Source organism: Bacillus rossius, chromosome 2 (assembly GCF_032445375.1).
Source record: "Bacillus rossius redtenbacheri isolate Brsri chromosome 2, Brsri_v3, whole genome shotgun sequence".
Lineage (NCBI taxonomy): Eukaryota > Metazoa > Arthropoda > Insecta > Phasmatodea > Bacillidae > Bacillus > Bacillus rossius.
Window position 1 is genome coordinate 73,570,575 of NC_086331.1, and position 22,226 is coordinate 73,592,800.

Genomic DNA, 22,226 nt, shown 5'->3' on the forward strand with positions numbered 1-22,226 from the left:
AAAATTAAATTAGGTAAGTTATTTTATTAATTTGAAACTTTTTCCCGATTTTCTAGCTCAAGAAATACATGTTTTTAATATGGCGAACATATGTTTTTTTATTATTTTTTTATAAATGAAAAGAATATTATAGATTTAAATAAGGAATTTCAAGATGGCGACTGTAACCAAATGTGCAATTATGGCATCATCCAATATGTCTGCTGTAGCTAAAATTGCAACGTTCATGCTCGATTCCAAGATTGCGGAATTCATAATCCCGGCCGAGGTCAAGGTCAAGGTAAATGTCATCCAATATGGCCGCTGTGACATCAGAATTCAATATGGCGACCGTAACGAAAATTCAATGGTGACATCATCCAAGATTGCCACTGTGACTTCAGAATCTAAGATGGCAATCGACAATCAACAATCCAGACTTATGACACTGCGCCAGCTCTGGCTATTTTATACTACTTTTTACACATTTATTGGTTTGGAATCTCGCGATACTGCGCACTGCGTCATGTGGAATGCAGAGCGCTCGGATCCGGATAAAAACGGACTAACTCACCCGCCTGCTTGACACGGTAAATTTCGCCGGTCAGCACAGACAATAATTTTGTGACTTGATGTAAGCTTGATGTACCCTCAATTGCCCCTACTCAGTCGCACCTGTGTTTTCGTACCATGTGCATCTCAGCCTGAGAACGAGAGCAGATAGCAGTTCCCGAAACGTCGCTTGTTACTGTTTTGGAAAACTATTGTGTTTGTTTCGTCTTCTCGTTTTGGTGTGTTTTTGTCTCGTCTCAACTGTTGTGCTAAATTTTTTCTGGGGTTCAATATTATTGTGCTCGTTCTCTTTGTCCATTTTTCTTTGTTTTTCATAGTTTGTTGACCATATTCCTGTTATGGAATATAATGTGGTGTATATATCCTGTTGACAACAGCAATTTTTTGCTTTTTTTTGTTGTGTTTTTTGTCTTTTGGTTTTTGTAGTTTTCTTCTACAGACATACATGTGCTTAGCAATGGCGTATGTCCAAAAGCTTACATCAAGTTATGCACTCCCATTGCACAAATCATTCAAAGATAATAATTTTGTGTAGTCTTAAACATATGGTGATAAGAAGAGGAGGAGGAGGCATGTAGTCCATAAAGTGATGTCACTTTTGCCTATCTGCCGAGGATATTCCGGCTATCATAACAACAATGCCATTTCCAATGCTTTTCTTATGACAACGCCACTGTTCTGGTAGCCACGGTTTTTGGCTTCAGCTAATAACACGGCAATGATTCTACATGCCTACTCCTCTACTTCATACCTCCATGCTTAAACTCCAGTTAACGTAAAAATTAGTCAAAAATAGTGTGATGTGTTTTATAATGCAAATAATAATCTAATGATCACATTAATAGATAAATTGTTTAAAAGTTTTCTTAAGGGAATACAATTAAAATGATTTAGTCGCGTACAAATTTTATTCTTGTTTGTGCAAGTTGTTTATTGAAAATGATATATTTAAACAATTTTGATCCAAGATTTCACAAAAAAAAAACTTAACTAGTTCATTAATGTTAAACAGAGACAAAATAAAAATGGCAAAATTTTTTATATACAAATCACTACAAAAACTAAGTTAGGCGACAGTCACAATACAACTTTACACAATACATTTCTAAATTGATACATATAAATTAAAAATATAAATAAACTAAAATCATTTAATATAAATGACAAAATTATTAAAGACCCACCTCAATTACACGATGAAGATAACAAACTATCTATCTTCGTATGTTACTATATGTTATGCTTGAACATCATAACTGTACAAATGAAACAATAACACTAGGCTTTGTGCACTGTACAACATATTTCCACCATGGACACGGTTAACTAAAACTTATCTTAGTATACCATCATGATTATGTGGTAGTTTTCTTCATTTTGTTTCTTAGTTTCCTTTTTTCGTCTTCTGCGTTTTTTGCTTTCATGTTCAGCTGTCTAACCCTAATGTAAGTCCTAGTTCTGAAGAAACAGTGGATCACTTTTCGTGGCACTTGCCCATCCATTGCATTCATGATATCATTAGTGAGTGTTTCAAAAACATTAATACCCTTGCAAACATACTCGCCATGCATGGCAATAAATCTATCTTCCGAAATTTGGATGATATTCATAAGTTCGGAACTCGGAATAAAAAGGCCACCATATGAAAGGTATAACTAATCCAGCTACTGCTATCTGATTCTAATGAAAGTGTACCAAGCTCAGGATACTTAGTATTGAAACGAAATGCCACATAACTCGCTATGTATTTTAACCCTTCGATTGAAGTTATATCCTCACTTGGTAGTTCCACTTCAGTCATGTCTGTAACCAGCGAATCAGTTAAAGTATTGACTCTGACTGTGTTCTGTAACTTGTAGGTTAAATTCATTTCCTTATGTAACAGTAATTGTGTCGGTTCCGCTACGTCGAAGTTCGTAATTCCAGCAGATTAATATATTAAGCATGTCTCGTCAATTTTGTCTTCCGTGTTTGTTTTGGTAGAAAATACTGCTGCAGAGTGTTTACCCAGAATATAGTTTCGCACTCTATATTTGAAGTCCACTGGATTCGGATGATTATTCTGGTGTCCCATGCCTCTTATATAAGAAAAAAAAATATTCTAGGATGTCCTGATTCAGCTTAATTGTAGTCACATATCGAACACGTAAAAATTCATTTAAAAAGTGAAATAAATCTTGCATGGATTTATTACAAATTTGTATACCTTCTTGGAAAGGCAATTTATTCTTAACTCCTTTTGCCCTGATAGTTTCCATGAGCTTTGTCATTTCATTTAAAACTTTGTCCTGCTTGTTTTTATGTGAGCCATAAGCATTATCAGGCTGTGATGAATTCGTTACATCGAACCAGTCATTGAAAAATTTTACAAAAATTCGCTGTGGCGGTGGAATCTCCTGTCCCTAAATTATTTTCCTTTAAGTAACCTAAAGCTTGAGATACGCTATTCGATAAGAGCTGAACTGCTGTTTTAACTTTTTGCCGGCCACTGCCTTTCACCTCTAAATGATGTTGTGATAACTTAGGTGCTAATTTCAAATCGTGCACTGATTTCTCTAGCAGTTGCTCAACAGATATTGTATCTACTTTCCCGCCACTATTTGTAACAAATCCCTTATCTAAAAAGTGATTTCTTGCCAACTTCAGTAGGTGTGGAACATATGAAAATACGAAAATTTTTGTACTGCTGTCACTGGGGTTCGAGAAACTAGTATTTTTAGTATTAATTCCTAGCTGTTTCCATAACGCTCTGTTTCCTCCACCCATGTCGCTTACTATTGCTACAACCTGGAAACCACGTTCTTGTACTTTACGTATTGTGACGTTAGCTTCGCTCGTCACATTTTTGCTTTCTTTGTGACCGCGCTGGTTATGTGAATGCTTACGCATTCTGGTAAGGTGGTTTTGAACTAGCCTTGCCTCGTAGTTCTCTGATTTTTCGTAGGAGGTCTCTGTATGCTGCGCGCTGATAGCGCAACGATGGAGAAATTTTTGTTTGCCGTAACCAGCTGTTGGTAGGGCTAGGGAAGTAGATTTTTGTGAGGTTTACTTCTGTATGGCGAGTTGGGATTGAAAACGTTGCGTTTTTTGGAGGGGCTGTCGACGATGTAACTTCGAGTGGAGTTAAGGCCGCTGTATAATATGGCAATATTAAGCAATACGATTTACGAGTGGGGTTTGCGACGAGTGCATGCTGCTAGCTATTGCAGAGAATACTATGGCGATATTAAGCAATACGGTTTACGAGTGGTGTTTGCGACGAGTTCGTGCTGCTAGCTATTGCAGTGAAACGGCTTGGTGCCTGGTTGTACTTCGATTCCGATTACAGCAAACGTGGCGAGTTTAATGTAATTCATCGTGGTGGATGGTTACCGCATTTAACCAAGAAGTTCCGCTTGGTCTGGCACTGTTGTGTTTTCGGCCAGGTTGCTATTCTTTGAAGCATTTTTTGGAGACCTGCCTTATGTAAGCGTTTTCGTTTACTGTCGACGAAGATTTGAGATGTTTTCTTTTGCTCATGATGAGCGATGTTGGGCAGCAAAGTAAGTTTTTGGCACTTAGTTTTAGCACCTCCCCGAATTTGGAGTACAATATGTGAGTGAACTTGCTAAGACTACCCGCAAGTTAAATGAAAAGTGTCACAGTCAGCCATTTATGTTTTCAGTAATTTATTATCATTTTCAAGTTTGGCTGTTGGTGAGCGTTGACTATATGAATCGCTTATTTATGAAAAGGCATAAGTCAATTCACTAAAAGTTGTGGGAATATGCAAAAAACTATATCATATCTGTTATAAGTTTCATACATCAAAATTAATATTTTTTTACTACTCTGTACCTAAATGTCACTACATTGACAAGTGCATGCTTTGCAAGTGTTTCATTACCTGCGAGAAAAAAATTGTTAAATATCTCAGACTTAGGCCCTTTTATAACTTAACCTTGCAAGTCAACAAAACTTATGTAATAAAATATTCCAATCGAAATACAATGATGTAATTCAACCTAGATATAGTTCAGAAAACGTGTACACCATATTATTGAACACTTTACGCCATTTTCACTGACCTTATAATGCATAACATCACAGGCATACCCTCTTTAAACAACACCACAAAAGTTATGTACTAAAGCATCATTTCACTTTAAACAACAGAGATGTAAGACTACACATTGTTTTGAAAACATGTACAAAAGGTGTTAATATAACTTCACACTTTGTATGTTATTATGTAACAATGCCTGTTACAATGGCATGGTAGCTCAGTCTGTTTGCTTGGTAGGCCACTGGATAATCTCATCGTAGAAGTCTCTGTGTTCACCTGGAACATAACGGAGAACCTTCTTTAAGTCAATAATCTTCTTTGCATTAATTGGCACATTTTTCGCAGGATACGCCTTTTGAACAGGAATAGTAGGATTCAAACTTTTGTTGGATGATTGACGAAGCACAAAAGTATGTGACACAAGGCCGCCAATGAATTCGGAAGCAACTACAGTACCTTTATGGCGACTGTTGTACTGGAACTCTACAAACCTTGATACAGCAAAGTCTTGCTTCTGGCTTCGCGGAACTGCTTTACTCTGGCTTTCCAATGATAAGCATGTCTTTTTGTAATGGCTGGGCCACCAATTCTTGAAGTCCAACACGTCATCAGATGTTACCATGTTGACTGTGAATTTTCCAGGAACTCCTGCAGATGTAATAAGTTGGCAGACCTCCATGGGTACATAGTATCTATCAGTCTTTTTAAGAACACGTTTCACCAGTGCAAAATCACGATCGCAAGCAAGATATGAATGACCACGTATCGGAAACCGATGGATAATAATGTCAAATCTGTTGGTGTCAGTAAGTGATAACAAGAATCTTACCATGCAATTGTTCTTATTCTGCCCTCCGCAAGCATCACTGTAAAGGTGCAGTTCTTTAACACATGGAGGCACGTTGTCACTTATGTATTTGTGGAGAAAAGAGCATGTTTCATTTGGCCCTTTATTTGCCTGCCCTTCGTGATATAAAAATAAACTCGCCTCATCTGTTTTCAGGTTATGTATGGCAAAGGGAAACACCGAAAGCTGGCGATAGTAAAAAAGCTCTTGTACTGGAATGCAGGGCAGTGAAATGTTCTGCATATAATCAAACGTTAACCCTAACACACTATCATTGTTTTTGCAAATGTGTTTCGTGTCTTTCATGCTTGTGTAAAACTTGTTACTCCTTCTTTCATGAATGGCCAGCTCGGCCATGGCAACTCGCTTAGCACATTCATTAAGATTAGGATTTTTTATCTTGACCTTCAGTTGTTCACATTCTCCACAGGTGTCTATCTGTGGTCTCCCAAAGTGGAGATTGAAATTTTCCCTGAAAATCTTGTAATATAAAGAATACTTAACTTTACAATCAGGAAATTTCTCTTTGAACAGTGTATGCATCTTCTTTATATCCAACTGCGCATCAAGATATTTATATTCTTTGGATGCATGGTGGCTTATCTTGACAGGAAATGAAGATATGTGGTCTTTGATGGCCTGAACATCACCAACAGGCACCGACTTCCTATTGTTTTGTTGGCCTCGCATGTCTTTTGGAGTTTGTCCACATAGTAACAATGTTTGCAGTCTCCTTACCCTCTTGGCAGATACTCCATATAACTGAATGAATGCTTTCTTGCACACTTTCACTCTTCGTTCTTGAATAACTACATGGAAAGTGAAGGAGGATGACCTTTTTCCAGACTTGTCACCATTCCTTGGTCGGCGATGTTTAATTGGCACAGCGTCAAGCAAACCTTGAAGATAGATGTCTTGCTCATTCTTGCATGAAAAGGAATGTATAGCATCAAGTAATTTCCCTCTCTGTGCAATGTCAATCTTGTCATAGCATTTTCTTGCACATCTAAAACAATAAAAATAATTTTTTTATGAGTCGTGCGAGCTATTTTAAATATTTCCAAATTATCAATAATAGGTAGTTAGCTAATACATTTCTACAAACTGAATTATGTTTACGTGAGTGAAATCTGAAAGATGAATGAATATAAATCTTAAAAGAAAATAATATGAAGAATTAGGTTACCTGCACGACTCGGTAGTAAGATACAGTAACATATTTTAATTTGAGAGCGCTACTGAGAGTAAGTTAATTTTTTTTTCTATTGAGGAAAATTAAATAATCAGAGTGACATATTGTCAATGGTTTTTTTTCGATGGTGCATATTGTAGGTATTTAGATGTGTTCCTACATTTTTCTTGTAGTGAAAAAAGAAGTTATACCTTGAGGCAGGTATGCGTGTATAAAATATTGATGTAAAAGTATATTGAACTTTGAGAGAGATTTATATACACATACGTCGTTCGTTTGCAAGTTTTGAAGTATCTTACCTTGTATTATTAACAGTTAACTGTTCTTTATAACATGTACCTGAAGCAATGTATAGTTTTTAAAGTTAATTAATATTCCATTATGTATACACACACTAAAGATTTGGTTATCTGAAGGAAGTAATGTTAAAATTAGTTCTGTTAAGATACATGCTGGTACATGAACGTATTTGTGAAAATTAGTTATTTCTAGTTGAGGTTTTACTAATATTGTGAAGTATTTATTTTTGAAAGTATTTTACACAGCCTGTACTGTTTATGTATGCACCTTATTATATTTGTATTCTTGGGGGAGTACAAAGTTATACTGGCATAACCTGTGCTGTATTTGGAGTCTGGTTATTAATATTTGTGAGTTGTTATTGACTCAGCCTGAGGCATGTGGTGTGGCCTGCGACTACCATCTCCAACCCCTCCATACTTTCATTTAATATTTGTGCGTTATTATTGTTGGTAAAAGTAATGGATTTATTAAAGGTAATAATTGATTACTATTATGAATGTTCCTACTAATATTTAGTGATCAGTGTAAATTTGCTGTGGAAGCGGTCAATGTAATTTTTGATGAGTACAATATTCATTTTGTGGACAAGTACAGGTAATAAATTCACTTTACTTCGACCTAGGATTTTTTTCTTTCCATCAGACTGCCCTACTACCTCCCTTTCTGCTTAACGCTGTGGAGATAACGGTGGTTTCAGTATAATTTATTTTAATATATGCTCGGACATGGACTGATCGAAATCATAGTATATTGGCTGCTTCCATTGACCGAGCAAGCCGCGTGCCATGACAATCCGCGCATATTTGTAGGGGCCCACAATTTGTCCTTTCGCTCTGTCAACACATATCACTGGAAATTTTCACTTCATCAAAAGACAACACTGTGATTTTTTTCAAAATCAGTGAGTTCATTGGCTTTTGCTCGCATGAGGGCCATAAGGTCAAGTAAAATGCCAAGATCACAATTAAACTGCCTAGCCCATCTTCGCAAAGTACTAATGTCGGGCAATGGATACTTTAACTTGTTGCGTAAATACCTAAATGCTTTTGAACTTACACTTTTAAGCAATATTGCTGATGCTATATCCTCTGGTGACCAACTAATGAGACATTCAGGACGCAATATGTAATGAATTTTCCCTGGTGTAAATAAAACGTGATAGAATATCGTGAATTTTACATTGACGTTCTTTCACATTACACCTCTTTAATGTCTCGACCTCTCCGCGCAAGGTTACACTATATCTCTCGACATTTTCCTTCTCAACAATTACTTGTGCTACCTGCTTCTCCAGTTCTTTGATGCGCAGATGCAATTTCTTCGTAGTCTCCTCTGATATCACTGGTGCCTCGCTATCTGTAATATGAGCTATTACAGAAGTCTCGCATTCCCGTCGCTTCTTCGATGGTGGACTGCAACAGTGATAACAAATGAAATTGACTTTGCATAACACTGTGCTACACGATAAACTCATTTAGATTATTCTCCATTCAAACAATTTATTATTGTAGAAAACAATCGGACACGGTGTATATTCATGCCTCGTATTAATCAGCAACTACAGTGTAGTCGCAACTCATTACAACAGAATGTACTGGTCATGATTAAATGTTTTACTCTCTCGCCAAAACACTAAGTTATCTATTATGTAATTATCTTAATAGACCTACACACATAGGTTTACAAGAGTTAAAACCTTCTCTAAATGTCTTACAAATTTGGCAAAGAAACTAGGTTAATTCATATTTGGAAATTGAACTCACCTTGATCTGCTTGATTCCAGTAGCATATCTCGCACGATATATTTTTTTACTTTTATATTCTGCTTTTCAACCCTTTCACTTGTGCTGGGCATTGCGTCTTCATTGTTAGGCAACAGCAAACTCGGGACAAATCTTTCCGTATTTTCATCGAATGTGCTGGTGAGTAATTCAGAAATTTCTGCCGAAGAGTTTTGTAAAACGCATCACTTGCGAAATGAACTCAACGTATACGTGCTGAAATGTTGGAAAGTAAATATAGCATTATTAAAAAATAAGAAAACTAATATTTTTAATGGTTTCTGATACATTGTTTGGCTATAGTTAACTGTTTTAGTGTTTATAAAATCTGACCTCCTGCATGAAACGACCCACTTTTTGGCAGTTTTTTTCTTCTGTAGGGAAACTAAAAAACTTGATGCCATCTGTAGTGTTCCTTCTGGCATTGTTACACCCGAACATAGCAAAATGTGACATTTTCCCGCCGCAAAGACTTGAGCAAGCCACAGAGCAGTGAGGAAGTATTCGCAGTTGCTCAGCGCCCCCTTCCCGGCTCGGCGGGAGACGATGTTTCCACGTGACGTCACAAGCCTGGCTCAGGGAGGGGGAAAGATGCGCGCGCCTTTACCTTCTCTCTTTCCTAATATCATGAATTGTGCCTACTTGCCTAACCTCTGACGGGTTTGTGAATTGTCAATTTCTTCTTATAATCACGTAATTTATTTCAGCTTTAAGCACAGTACTACTAAGTAAATGTTTTAAGTAAATTGATTTGTGTCTTGAACCAGGTTATTTTTCTTTTCAGGGATATAAAATGCTTAGCTGGAAAACGTGCTGCCAAGCAAGGAGACGATTGTGTAGTGGATACAGGCTTTGGTGGAGAATCTCAAAAGGTATGTAAATATCAGAAGCCGTAATATCAAAATAAAACATAAACAATTAATTTTATACTTGTAGTTAGATATTTTTAATGACAAAGCAAAATAAATATTAGAAATACTACAAAATTGTACCAATAAGGCATAATTTGGTTAGAACATAAAAAAATATAAATTAATTTAAATAAATCAATTTATACAACTTAATGTTATAAAAACAGTGAGATAGTGTATCTGCGCATTACTCGCAAATATTAAAAAAAATTATATGGCAATATTAGAGAGAAATAGCCGATCCTGGGACATGTGAATAAGTGAGGAGTCAATGGCCATCTTGGATTCCTCTATCCTGCATAACATAATCGGCAGCCGTCGTGGATGACCAAATCAGTTGCCATCTTGGATTTGACCATGACCCTGGTGTCTATCTTGAATTCTGAAATTAGGTTTTTCTAGAACCTTCCTATCCCCCAGCTTAAAATTTTGATGTCATAATACCACCATATTGGATGTATGTAACGACATCGTTGCACTTTTCATTTTGGTAGCCATCTTAGATGACCAAAAATATGACCTTTGAAATTCGAATTTTTCAAAATTAGATCTTGACATCATCTGCCATCTTTCTTTGGTATTCTCGTTACCGCCATCTTGTTTTAATCTGCTTGTTTGCATCATAGTTCCAAAGCTTTTAGATAGGTGGCGTTACTGTCGCTGATAAATTTTATTTTTATCAAACACATCTCTATATAAGTGGCCGAGACCCGAACTGAGGAACACGGCAGCATGTTGAGGTTTGAAAATATGCACCTTTAAGTACTTGTCTTGCAGACCAGTTGAAGTATTGATATATAAATAAAATGTGTATGTTTTCAAAGTGCGTCCTTAATGAAAAATAGTGAGAAGAGTGTGCCATAATTAGTTCTAACCATTGCTGGTAGAGAGTACCATATTTATTTCAAGGCATTGCTGCCAGTGGTTGCCACATGTAAATTACAAAAATTAGTCGGCAGAGGATGCAAGAGTCAGCCATCTTTAATTCATTGTATTGCTACTAGGTAGCACCACTGATCACCATATATAGTGTCCATGTAATCTACTAGAGGATGCTACATTTAAATTTCAAAAATTAGTTGCTATAGGGCACCACCATCTTAAGTGCAAGAGTCGTCCACTAGAAAACACAATCTTGGATTGACTTTCCATCTGCTAATATACGTTTCTGTACATGCACGGAGTGCACAAGCAAGCCTTTAATGCACTACATCTTTCCCCACTCCCCCATATTGGATTCCGTACCACCAACTTCTTGGCTAGAGAATTGTGGGCATGACGTGCCCAAGGACTCGTTCCTTTGTACTGACATAATGCACAAGAAAATCATTCAAAATGCTCCGTCTCCCTCCATCTTGAAATCAAGAAAAAGTACCATCTTGGATGGAAAGGTGTAACATGTTGTGCCTAAGAATATGTTCCTTTATGTCACAGAGTGCACAAGAAAAGTATTTAAAGAGCTCGATCACTGTCATATTAGATTGAAAAAACTTGTCATCTTGGATCGATAAGTGTAGCATAGTGTGCATAAAAATATGTTCGTTTATGTGTGTTAGAAGCATCCACGAGAAATTTCCTTGTTTAAGTCCGTAGTACCTAGGAGACCGAGCTTTCTCCGTATTTGTTTCTTGTAAATTCGTAGTTTTTCAAGGAAGAAAACTATTTAGGTAAACTTGAAAAACAAAAATTAAATAATATTTTTATTCTCATGAAATAATCTTTAGAGCTGTTCCCGAGATAAGAGAGATGTATTTATTTTTATATATTTATAAAAATTATGTTTGTGTACGTGTTTATTTATACGAACAATTTCAAGTTTAATGTTTTATGCAGTGATCGAAATAGTTTATCCAATATAGTTTACCTATTACTTTACCTATTCTGACCACTGGATATATGATTAGATAGATTATAAATGTAGACAACAAAAAATATAAATTTATATTTTTCAATTATCACTATACTTCATACCTACGTACATAAGAACTTGAGTTAATTAAAAAAATACTAGTACTAATAGTTAAATACTTTATTAAAAACATATATATTAGTTTTCATTTATTTTTACATCACAGTTATAATTTTTTATAAGTTTTGTATCTTAATTTACTACTTCATTTCATACTATGTTGCAGGTATGTCGAGGATTTTGATTTGGGTGGAGTACTTTAAATGTACTTGGTCGCTTTACTCGGGAAAATGCTACATACAACATTCCAAAACCGATGATCTTACGTCCAATCCAATAAATTTAAAAGTTTCGTATTGAGATTTGTGTACTGTCATGGCAAATTACTCGAAATTCATGTCGATGCATGATACATCCTAGTTGACCTTTTTATGAGTCAATAGTGATTCTAGGTGTATTTACTTATTTGCCAGATTGTTTACTAGTGACGATTTTTGTCTTTATATTTTATTACACAGACTTGTCACACCGAGTCTTACAAAGTTACATAGACCTTCTGATACACCCAAATTACGCAACAGCATTATTAATGAATTTTTTTCAATTTCAGTTCCTGTGGTGGCAAGTCTGAAAGGTTGACAGTATTAAGTAATTCTGTTGTATATTCTAGTGCTCCTTAAGGTTAGTCTTTCATCGCGTCATTACAATAATAGATTTGATACTCTCCACGAAGTTTGGCAACTATATCTTGGTTAATTCTGTCTGCATATTTATTGAGGGGCACGAGTATTTCTGTCTTTCAGAATCTCATAAGTTTCACTGGCAAAGTATTTACCAAACACTTGATCAATTACATTATTGTTTCAAATTATATTTTGTGGAAATTCAATTCCTTCCATTCTTTTTAATGGCAGTTCGTCATTGTCTAATTGTAGTAAATAATCAGCAAATTGCAATTTCTCTATATCAACGTACATGTTATCTTCTAGTGTAAATGTCCTAAAAAGGGACAATATGGAACACCGCTTAATACAAAGATCTAATAACTAGGTTTTATTAGGTCGCAGCTGTACAGGAAGATATTGGCGAAAAACTTCTCCAAGTACTTTTCACTTTCCAGTTGATCGCAAAAGTTGATCACTAATCTGCAATTCATGTTTTGGACGCATCGGAAAATCATCCATGAGAAAAGTATCTATTTCTGCTCATTTTCTGGTTTTCTAAGATTCAGGTTTGATTCTTGAGACTGAGTCTGGTGTTAGTGGTACTTTCAGTCCAAAGGTTTTATGAGAAGTTAGACTATTAGACAGAAACATGGAAGCAATACCGGTAAAAGCCATATATTTCACTTTACACTGTTTTCCAGTGAGCGTGTAGTATTTTATTTTTATTTTTTAATAATTTTTTATGATTTCCTGATATAGATTTTAAAAAAAAAGCGTTTGTTCTCTCCGTGTGCTACTGATTGTTTCTGCGAATATAGTGTTGTTTTGTCCGAGTGCTCCTCATTATTCATGGCTAGACATCTGTTGATGTTCTCCGAGTGCTTCTGGTTATTTGTGCGAAATCGATCTCTGCATGAAATATTTTTTTAGTTAATGAGTCATGCCATTTTATTCAGAGTTACATTTAATTAGTGAATTTCTGTTACTAAATCAGCACATACATAATTTTTATCAGGTGGAATTAAAAAAAAATAGCAATTACTCAGACCAATAATTTGTGTTAAGACGGCTGAGAAACATTATAAAGCAAGACGAACTTCCTTATCCTTGATGTATGGGAAGCCCTCCTTCTCTTGCGATCGAGAGAGAGCACCCAACATCCCACATAAAAAAATATTAATATTGTAATGCGGTGGTAAAAAATTAAATAAAAATAAAATTTAAATAAAATAAAAAATCAGAAATCAATCAATCGAAAACTATAATGAATTTTATTTAACTTTATTGTAGGAGAAACTGTAACTCAGATGACATACTTGCTTAGGCTAATAAGAGGTTTATTCTTACAATACCACTTAACTTGATAAAATAGTTTTCATTCTAGGATCGATACGAATAGGTCTGTCATATCGTACGGGATGTCTAGAGAGAGATAAATAAATAGCCATACTTAAAAATTAATTATCACTAAATTCAAAACCAAATTACATCTATTATCAAATTTCTTAGGTTTAAAATTAGTATCTAGCAACAGGTAGTCATTACAGGGTAATAATTTAAATTACAATTGAAATTAACAACTATCTCTCAGTTGTAACTCGTAATAATAACTAAATGACGATACAAGAGATAGAGAGAACTTCACCAAACTCGTACCTAATAATTTCTAATGCATTAACTTTACATCAAAAACAAGAATTAATTATTACAGATAAGAAAATGCGGTTCTGTACTCACATTTTCAAATAAGCTGAAAAATTCTTGATCCCTCACTTGAAAACTAACATAGGGGACTCTACTACCTTAAAAGCCCGAACGAACTTTACATTTTCAAACCTAACTCTACCGACTCGTTAACAAGTCAGCAGATTAACAACCAGTGGGCCTAAACTTACTACATCACAAACTAAGACTACTCGTTATCACTGACGAAAGGCATAGCCTCCGCCAGAGTGAGCCTCAACTGACAACAAAACAAAGTACAGGACTCGTTACCAATGGCGAGAGGCATAGCTTCCGCCATAGTGAGCTCCGACCTCTCTCTAACTTTCGCTTAAATCTCCGCGCACCGCCACGCCCACCGGAACAAACTAACCAGGACAGCTGAGCAGGCTACACCTTCCCCCCAGATGTGCGGCCACACCGCGCGGCCTTTTGTGACAGCGTGCCCCAGTAACCGCGACCAGTGACTGCGCTTCCACGCAGCTGGACAAACAAACAACAACAAAAATGTGCAAGCTGCAAGTCAGCAGCGCGCCGCGCAAGCCCCGTGCCCCAATTACTTGGTCACACCACTTGAGCCGACGAGTGAACAGAGCAGAGTAGAATAGAAAAAGGGCTCCGGGGACACGGGTCCGGGGCGAGGTGCGTGGTGCCGACCACCATCTTGGATTGTGACATCACGTCCATCTCTGACGTCATTACGACCATCTTGGATGACCTTGACCTTGAAAATTGACTTTGACCCCGGCATCCACCATCTTGGATCCGCCATATTGGATCCACCATCTTTAAATCGAGCGCCCCACTCACTCTTGATGATATTTTCGTCCGGCCGCCATATTGATTTTTTTGTTCCACTGGAGGCCGCCATATTGGATACCATCGACTTGGTTTCTGCTGTTTGGTCCTAGACAGCGCCAGCGTCGCTCTTGATTTTTTTTTCTGTTCCACTGGAGGCCGCCATCTTGGATACCGTCGACTTTGTTTCTGCTGTTTGTTCCTAGAGAGCACCAGTGTCACTCTGATCCATCACATAAGGTTGATGTTCCATTATCTACCATAGCTATTATGGTCCTTATCGACATATTAAGTTTAATTTTTTATGCAAAATACATTGGAAGCGCTGTGATTCGAACCATCGCAGCTCTGATATCTAGGTTGGAAAACATACGCTTTTAACCGCACGGCCATCGAGACATTTACCTGACTGAGAATTAAATAAGGTATATATAAAAATAACATGCATGCATATTCGGACTTGTATTTTTTTCTTTAATTTTAAGTAATAATATCATCACCTGCTCGAGACAGAACCACCATCTTGTATTAAGACATAACTGCTGCAATTATTATTATGGTCTCTATCTTGAAAATCTGACATTTTTATGCTAGAAATTCCAAAAAATATTTAAAAAACTGTCTACTTCAAATTTTTTGTTATTTGATCGATTTCGGTCCTCGGTTCGATTCCCAGCGAGAGTAAACCAGTAATTTATAAAGATATTAAAAAAAGTTCTAAATAAAAAGTAATAAAAACATCTTACACCACACCCGACGTTTTGAATTATGTCACCACTGAATGAATTATCGATACGGCCGCCATCTTGAAAATCTTTATTTATTATCCGTGCCCGCGACTCTATCGCCCGGAAACTCTGCCGCGGGAATACTCCCGAATCTACTGAACTCACTCACTTCCTGTCCTGGAACCTTCGTCCAAGGACTTCGCCACTCAGCCGCACCCGCGGCACTATCGCCCGGAAACTCCGCCGCGGGAGAACTCCCCACTCAGACTCACTTACTCCTGACGTCCTCGGACCTATATATAGGCCCCAGCAATTCCAGAACTCACGAGAGCGGCCGGGGCCTGTCGCGTCATCGCAAGCTGTCCCGACGGCAGAAATCTCTCGAAAACACGCGTCGGCGGCTCGCGCAACTCCCAGCTGTCCGGTGTCAGTTACGTGTCAAAGGCAGGGCGCCGCGTGGGGAGTGCGGAGGGCTGGAGGGAGATAAAACGGCGACCCAGGTGCGCACGGCACATCTCATGTTACGGCGTGCACCTGTGCGTGACGTGGCCTTGCTAACGTTCGTAACATTGCCCCCTCCTTAAACCTGTTCATCCCGAACAGGTAATGCATCTCCTCCTGGAGGTCCCCATGCTACTCGAAGTTTAGGCCTCCTGCGTTTCCTCCATCGCGGGCTGTACAGTCTCACCAGATAACCCTCTCTCGCAGTAAATGTTGCTTCTCTCGTCACCCAGTGACACTTCTGCGTTGCTGATGCCCAATGTCGTTCAGTCAGCCGCCCGAGCCAGTCCGACCGTTGTTTTGGACGGGCCCGATACTCATGAGAGTCTTGCTCATTGCCTTCCAATGGTTCCCTTGTCTGTTCCCTTTTTTTCTCTTTTTCTTCTCTCGTAGCTACTCGTTCACACAGCATTTCTTCCCAGCTCTTTTTCGTCTCTTCTTGGTTCCTATTTCCCTCTTTGTTCTTCTAAATATCGTCTGGACTGCACTCAGTAACTCCTTCAATTTCATCACTCCTTGTGTTCTCATTATCTCTTCTCGGTCTTTCTTCCCCTTTTCTTGGTCTTTCTTCACCTCTTCTTGGTCTTCCTGCGTCTCTTCTTGGTCTTTTTTCCTTTCTTCTTTGCACTTCTCTATCTCTTCTTAACCCATATCTTCTAGGCTTTTCTTCAACTCTTCTTGGCATTTCCCCCTCTCTCTTTGGTTTATCTTCATTTCTTCTTGTTCAACATTCCTTAGTTTGTAACTCATCTTCACTACTTCTGTGCTTTTCTTCAGCTCTTCTTTCATCTTCATGTCCTGACTGATCTCCTCTCCTTGGCTAATGTCCTCTTCGCTGTGTTCTTCGCTGTTCTCTTCGCTGTCCTCTTCACTGTTCTCTTGACTGTTTTCCTCTTCGCTGGTCGTCTCTTCGCTGGTCTTCCCTTTGCTGGTCTTCTCTTCGCTGTTCTTCGCTTTGCTGTTCTTGTCCTGGCTGTTCTCCTCTCCTTGGCTAATATCCTCTTCGCTGTGTTCTTCGCTGTTCTCTTCGCTGTTCCCTTCGCTGTTCTCTTTGTTGTTCTCTTCGCTGTTCTCTTCACTGTTTTCTTGACTGTTTTCCTCTTCGCTGGTCCTTTCTTCGATGGTCTTCTCTTCGCTGTTATTCTCTTCGCTGTTCTTCTCTTCACTGTTCTTCTCTTTGCTGTTCTTCTCTTTGCTGTTCTTCTCTTCGCTGTTCTTCACTTCGCTGTTATTCTCTTCTTGGCTGGTCTTCTCTTCGCTGGTCTTCATTTGGCTGTTCTTCATTTCTTCCTGGCCATTCTTCATTTCATCCTGATCCTTCTTCATTTCCTCTAGGCTATTATTTGACCCGCTCTTCGTTTCTTCATTATGGTCCTTACTCTCATTAATTTCACTCTTCACTTCTTTCGCAATGTTCTTCATACTGGTTTCCCATGCCCTTATGTCATTCAACATTTATTCCAGTGCTGCCCTTATCTCCCTGTATTGCTCGACAGTAAACCCTTCAGTAGCCATCTGTCTCTAAAGCATTTACTAATTAAACAACCTAAATAATTTTTTTTAAACTGTTGTTAATTTTAAATGACCTAGCCGAACCTTCTAACAATAACTCAATTACATTCAAAACTAACACTAACTACAGTTAACCCAAACTAACTCTAGAAATTTTAAATTCACTAAAATTCTAAACACTAACTTTATTCTCGAAAAACTAAATCCTATTTCTTAACTTTTATTCTAATAATGTAACTGAATTCTAAATCTATTAATTAGGGCTATCCCACTTCTGACACCAAAAATGTTACGATTTACCGCGGGTTCGTAAAGGATAGCCCAATTAATAGATTTTATTTCACACACACAGTTTTATTTATTTCCACTACTTATGTCACTTACAATTAATCTTCTAAGATGGCAAATAATTAATTACACTTAAAGAAATGTCAATTCCCCAGACACTCGTTCCACACACCTCGCTGGGCCGCAACTCTGGCGCAACTCTCGCCGCAGCACCCCTCGTGGGTCTCCGCCGCGGGACTCCGTTGCCGCACTCCGCCGCCGCCGTCACACCCTTCGCCGAGATCCCACTCGACGCCTCGCTCGGAACTTCACTCGGGACTCCGCCGCGCCCGCGACTCTATCGCCCGGAAACTCCGCCGCGGGAAAACTCCCGACTCCACTGAACTCACTCACTCCCTGCCCTGGAACCTTCGTCCAAGGACTTCGCCACTCTGCCACACCCGCGGCACTATCACCCGGAAACTCCGCCGCGGGTGAACTCCCCACTCAGACTCCCCGACTGGCGTCCTCGGGCATATATATAGGCCCCACCAATTCCAGAACTCACGAGAGCGGCCGGGGCCTGTCGCGTCATCGCAAGCTGTCCCGACGGCAGAAATCTCTCGAAAACACGCGTCGGCGGCTCGCGCAACTCCCAGCTGTCCGGTGTCATTTACGTGTCAAAGGCAGGGCGCCGCGTGGGGTGGAGGGAGATAAAACGGCGACCCAGGTGCGCACGGCACATCTCATGTTACGGCGTGCACCTGCGCGTGACGTGGCCTTGCTAACGTTCGTAACAATATTGATAGACAGTTTAAGACTTTTACATGCTTCGCTTTGTGCACGAAACTATTCGCACATCAAATAAGTATCCTTCATACTCAAATAACTAAAGTAATTTGGCTACATACAATAATGAATTTTATTTCTTGCATATGTATAAAATATAAAAAAAAAATTAATAATATTTTGGATTTCAAAAGTGATTGTTTCCTTTTTTCAAAATCTGGTTTCCATTTAATGCCAAATTTCGTAATACAGCATCTAATTTTAAGATGTAAAAATCATCACTATTTACTGACAAAATGGAGAGTAATAATAGTCAAACCAGCAATCAGGCCATGTTCTATGAAAAAATGTAATTGAAATCATTTGAAACTGAATGCATACGGAGCAGTAGGAGTACTTAGAGCAATTGGAGCACTTGGAACAATTGTACATGTTGAGATGTTAGAAAAATTGGAGCATTGGAGCACTTGGAGCATTGGAACACATTAGAGCAATTGGAGCGATTTGAGCGATTGGAGAATTGGAGCTCTTGGAGCTGTTGAAGCATTTGGTGCTTTGGAGCACTTGAAGGGGTCGGCCAATTTGTGTAATTGGAGCATTGGAGCTCATGGAGCAATTGGAGTTTTGAAGCTGTTGGAGCATTTGGAGCAATTGAGCACTTAGGTCTTTGGAGCACTTGGAGCTGTTGGAGCAATTGAAGCATTTGAGAATTCACCTTTGGAGCAAATGACTGTTGGAACCAAAGACAGTTTGAACTTAAGACTGTTGAAGCCATATCTTGACGATATCTAGAAGAATATTATAAATCAGCTTACTGATGAAGTATCAACACACGGGCCTTTAAAATATAACTTGATGCTAAACTGCTGGTATGGTAAACCGTATTCGCTCGAGGACCAATTGAAGAAGTGCGCATTCTAGTCAGTGAATACTCTCATTTACAATTCTGACGATGTGAGGCTGTCTGTTAAACACAGTATCGAGATACTCTGTCGGGAAGAAAAGTAGTATGTACGAAAAGGATCTGGCTGGTCTCTGTCTTCGGAAAACCGTTTGGAGCTGAGAATTAGTCAGTTCAAGTCAATGCAGAACTAAATTTTCATTAGATTGTTAACTTTAGCTAGTGTTCTTGCAGAAGTGTAGGACTTATGTCATAAATTATATTCGCAAAGAAAAGTGATGTTTTATTTCTTGAAGCTGTCACTTTTATGGAATTTTAAACTAAAATTGCATTTCTTGCATTGGCCAGGGATCGAAGCAATGACAGGAATCAATCGATTCTTTCAGTATATTTTTGAGTGACTTTTTTAAATGGATTTAGGAATTTTACCCGAATTTCTAGGTCAATAATTAATCATTTCCAATATGGCGGTCATATCGTCTTATAGGAGACTTAAGTATGAGAAACGTAGGCTGCTTTTAGGATTTTGAACATGATTTATCAAATAAGTGTTTTTGTGTAAAACTGTGTTTTGCATTGATAAATTAACGTAAGAAGGACGGAAATCAATCGAATAAATCATTATATTAATGAGTGATGTTTTCGATTAATGTTGATTTTTTTTCGATTTTCTATGTTAATATTTTGAATTTTCAAGATGGTGGTCAATATGTTATCATATTTTTTACTGGAGGCTGGTAGATGAGTAATTTAAGCTTCTTTTTAGGACCATCCAATTTTTTTATCATCCCACCTCTTAACACACATACACCCCACTAAACAGGCGGAAACCACAGCTTTGCTGTTTGTCATATGGAAATATTTCAAAAAGTTTACTCTTGTAGTTACAGATTTATATGTGTTACTATTTTGTATGCATATTTATACATTTGAAAACAACATTAATGATATTAATGAAAGTTTATAGGTGACATGGAGCTGCGATGGAAAGCATGGGCAAGGGAATTGGGTGGATTCCGAGAATACCCACTAATGGATGGAAACATTCAACATTTTCCCACTTCCAATGTTTGAATGAAGATGTTAGTCGAAACTAAATGTTATTTGTGGAAGGCCAATGAAGGAGGCAGCTGAGGACGTGCTACGTCTGATTATCCTAAACAAAATAAGAACAATAATTTACTAATCGCTTTTATTCATAAAACTATATCCCAGGGATCTTAAGAATTTATGCATCCAAAAATTGAATCCGTTTTTTCTAAAATAAAAATAACAGTATTTTTCATTTAAAAAATACAATCTTCGGATTGAAATTTTTACTGACGATGATTTTATTTTTATATTTGAGTCAGTTTTTTTTTTCTGTTTATGTGTACTATTATTTATATTTTATTTGTTATTTTTAATTTTTTATATTATTGAAATAATAAATTTTGACATCGTTAACATAAACATTATTTGCGCTTTTAAAAATTTATTATTAAAAGTTTATAAGATTATTTTTTTTATTAATCTTGTTTTTTTTTAATTTTTTGTTCTTAATGCCATTTTTAGTTTTCAGTTTCGTCATTTTTCATTGATTAAAGATATATTAAATATACCACATGCAGAGTAAAAATACTAGTATCAATAATGAACAGCCTTGCTTTCTTGAGTGTCAAATTTCCTGAAAATGTAGCGTGATAACGAAATTATATAAAAACAGGAAATAAAAATAATCGTTTATAAGTGTTAATGCCAGCATTTGTTTGAGTGTTTTTGGTGATCTAGATCGTGAGGATTTCGTGGCCAGTCACTAACTACTTATTGGCTTCTGTGTTGAGGCTGAGAAGTATATTGTGACTATGTAGAACCATGGGAAAATGAAATCAAGTTGGCTTGATGTCTCTGTGGACAACATGTAAACATAATTGACCTTAGACCAGGTTAAAAGATATATAATCAGTGTTCAGAAATAATTGCTTTTGCTTGACAGGATTGCTGCGAGGCTTGCAAGCTCGGCCTAATTACCTCCTCCATGAACATGGGCTGTGCCTTTCGCAAGTTCTCTTTCGGCTGCCCGTGGGAAGAGGTGCACAGGGAGTGCTGCCTCGAGTCGGCGTCCTCGCTCGCCCTGCCCGACCAGAACAACACCATCTCCTCGAGCGTTTCTGAGGACTCAGCTGCAGGTACGTTTACTAAGAATACACATGGACGAGGTGTATCCGGAGTGCTGCCTCGAGTCAGCATCCTCGCTCACCCTGCCCGACCAAAACAACACCATCTCCTCCAGCATCTCCGAGTACTCGGCTGAAGGTATGTATTCCGGTGGCACAAGATGCACCAGGAGTGATGTCATGTGTCAGCATTCTCAATTTCCCTGCCCTGTAAGATCATCATCTCCGCCATCATATCCGAGTACTTAACTGTGAATCAATGTGCAACAGGAGTGCTGCCTCGAGTCAGCATTCTTGTCTGCCCTGCTCGATCAGAACATTATCTCTTCAAGCAACTCCAGAGGACTTAGCTGCAAATACTTTACAGAGGATGTATGTGACACAGGTGCACTGAGAGTTCTGCATCAAATTAGCATCCTTGTTGAACCTGCTCAACCAAAAACATATTATCTCCTCCAAAATCTGCGAGGACATGGCTGCAGTTATGCTGCACTGAAAGTGCTTTCTTGAGTCAGCATACTTGGTCGCCTTTCCAGAATAGGACAACATTATCTCCTCCATCATCTCTGAGGATGTGGCTGAAGATAGTAAGTCCGACGATGCCAGTGGAATGAGATGCACCAGGAGTGCTGCCTTGAACCAGTATC

General features: G+C 38.1%; 1 protein-coding gene across 1 annotated transcript in view; it reads left to right on the forward strand.

Annotated features, from left to right (window-relative positions):
- The window catches only part of LOC134529374 (fibulin-1-like), a 539,830-nt gene that overhangs the window by 80,431 nt on the left and 437,173 nt on the right, over positions 1-22,226 (forward strand). The window contains exons 3-4 of the mRNA XM_063363371.1: positions 9,505-9,592; positions 21,399-21,591. Of these exons, the coding sequence (XP_063219441.1) occupies positions 9,505-9,592; positions 21,399-21,591 (281 nt within the window). The remainder of the gene's footprint in view (positions 1-9,504; positions 9,593-21,398; positions 21,592-22,226) is intronic.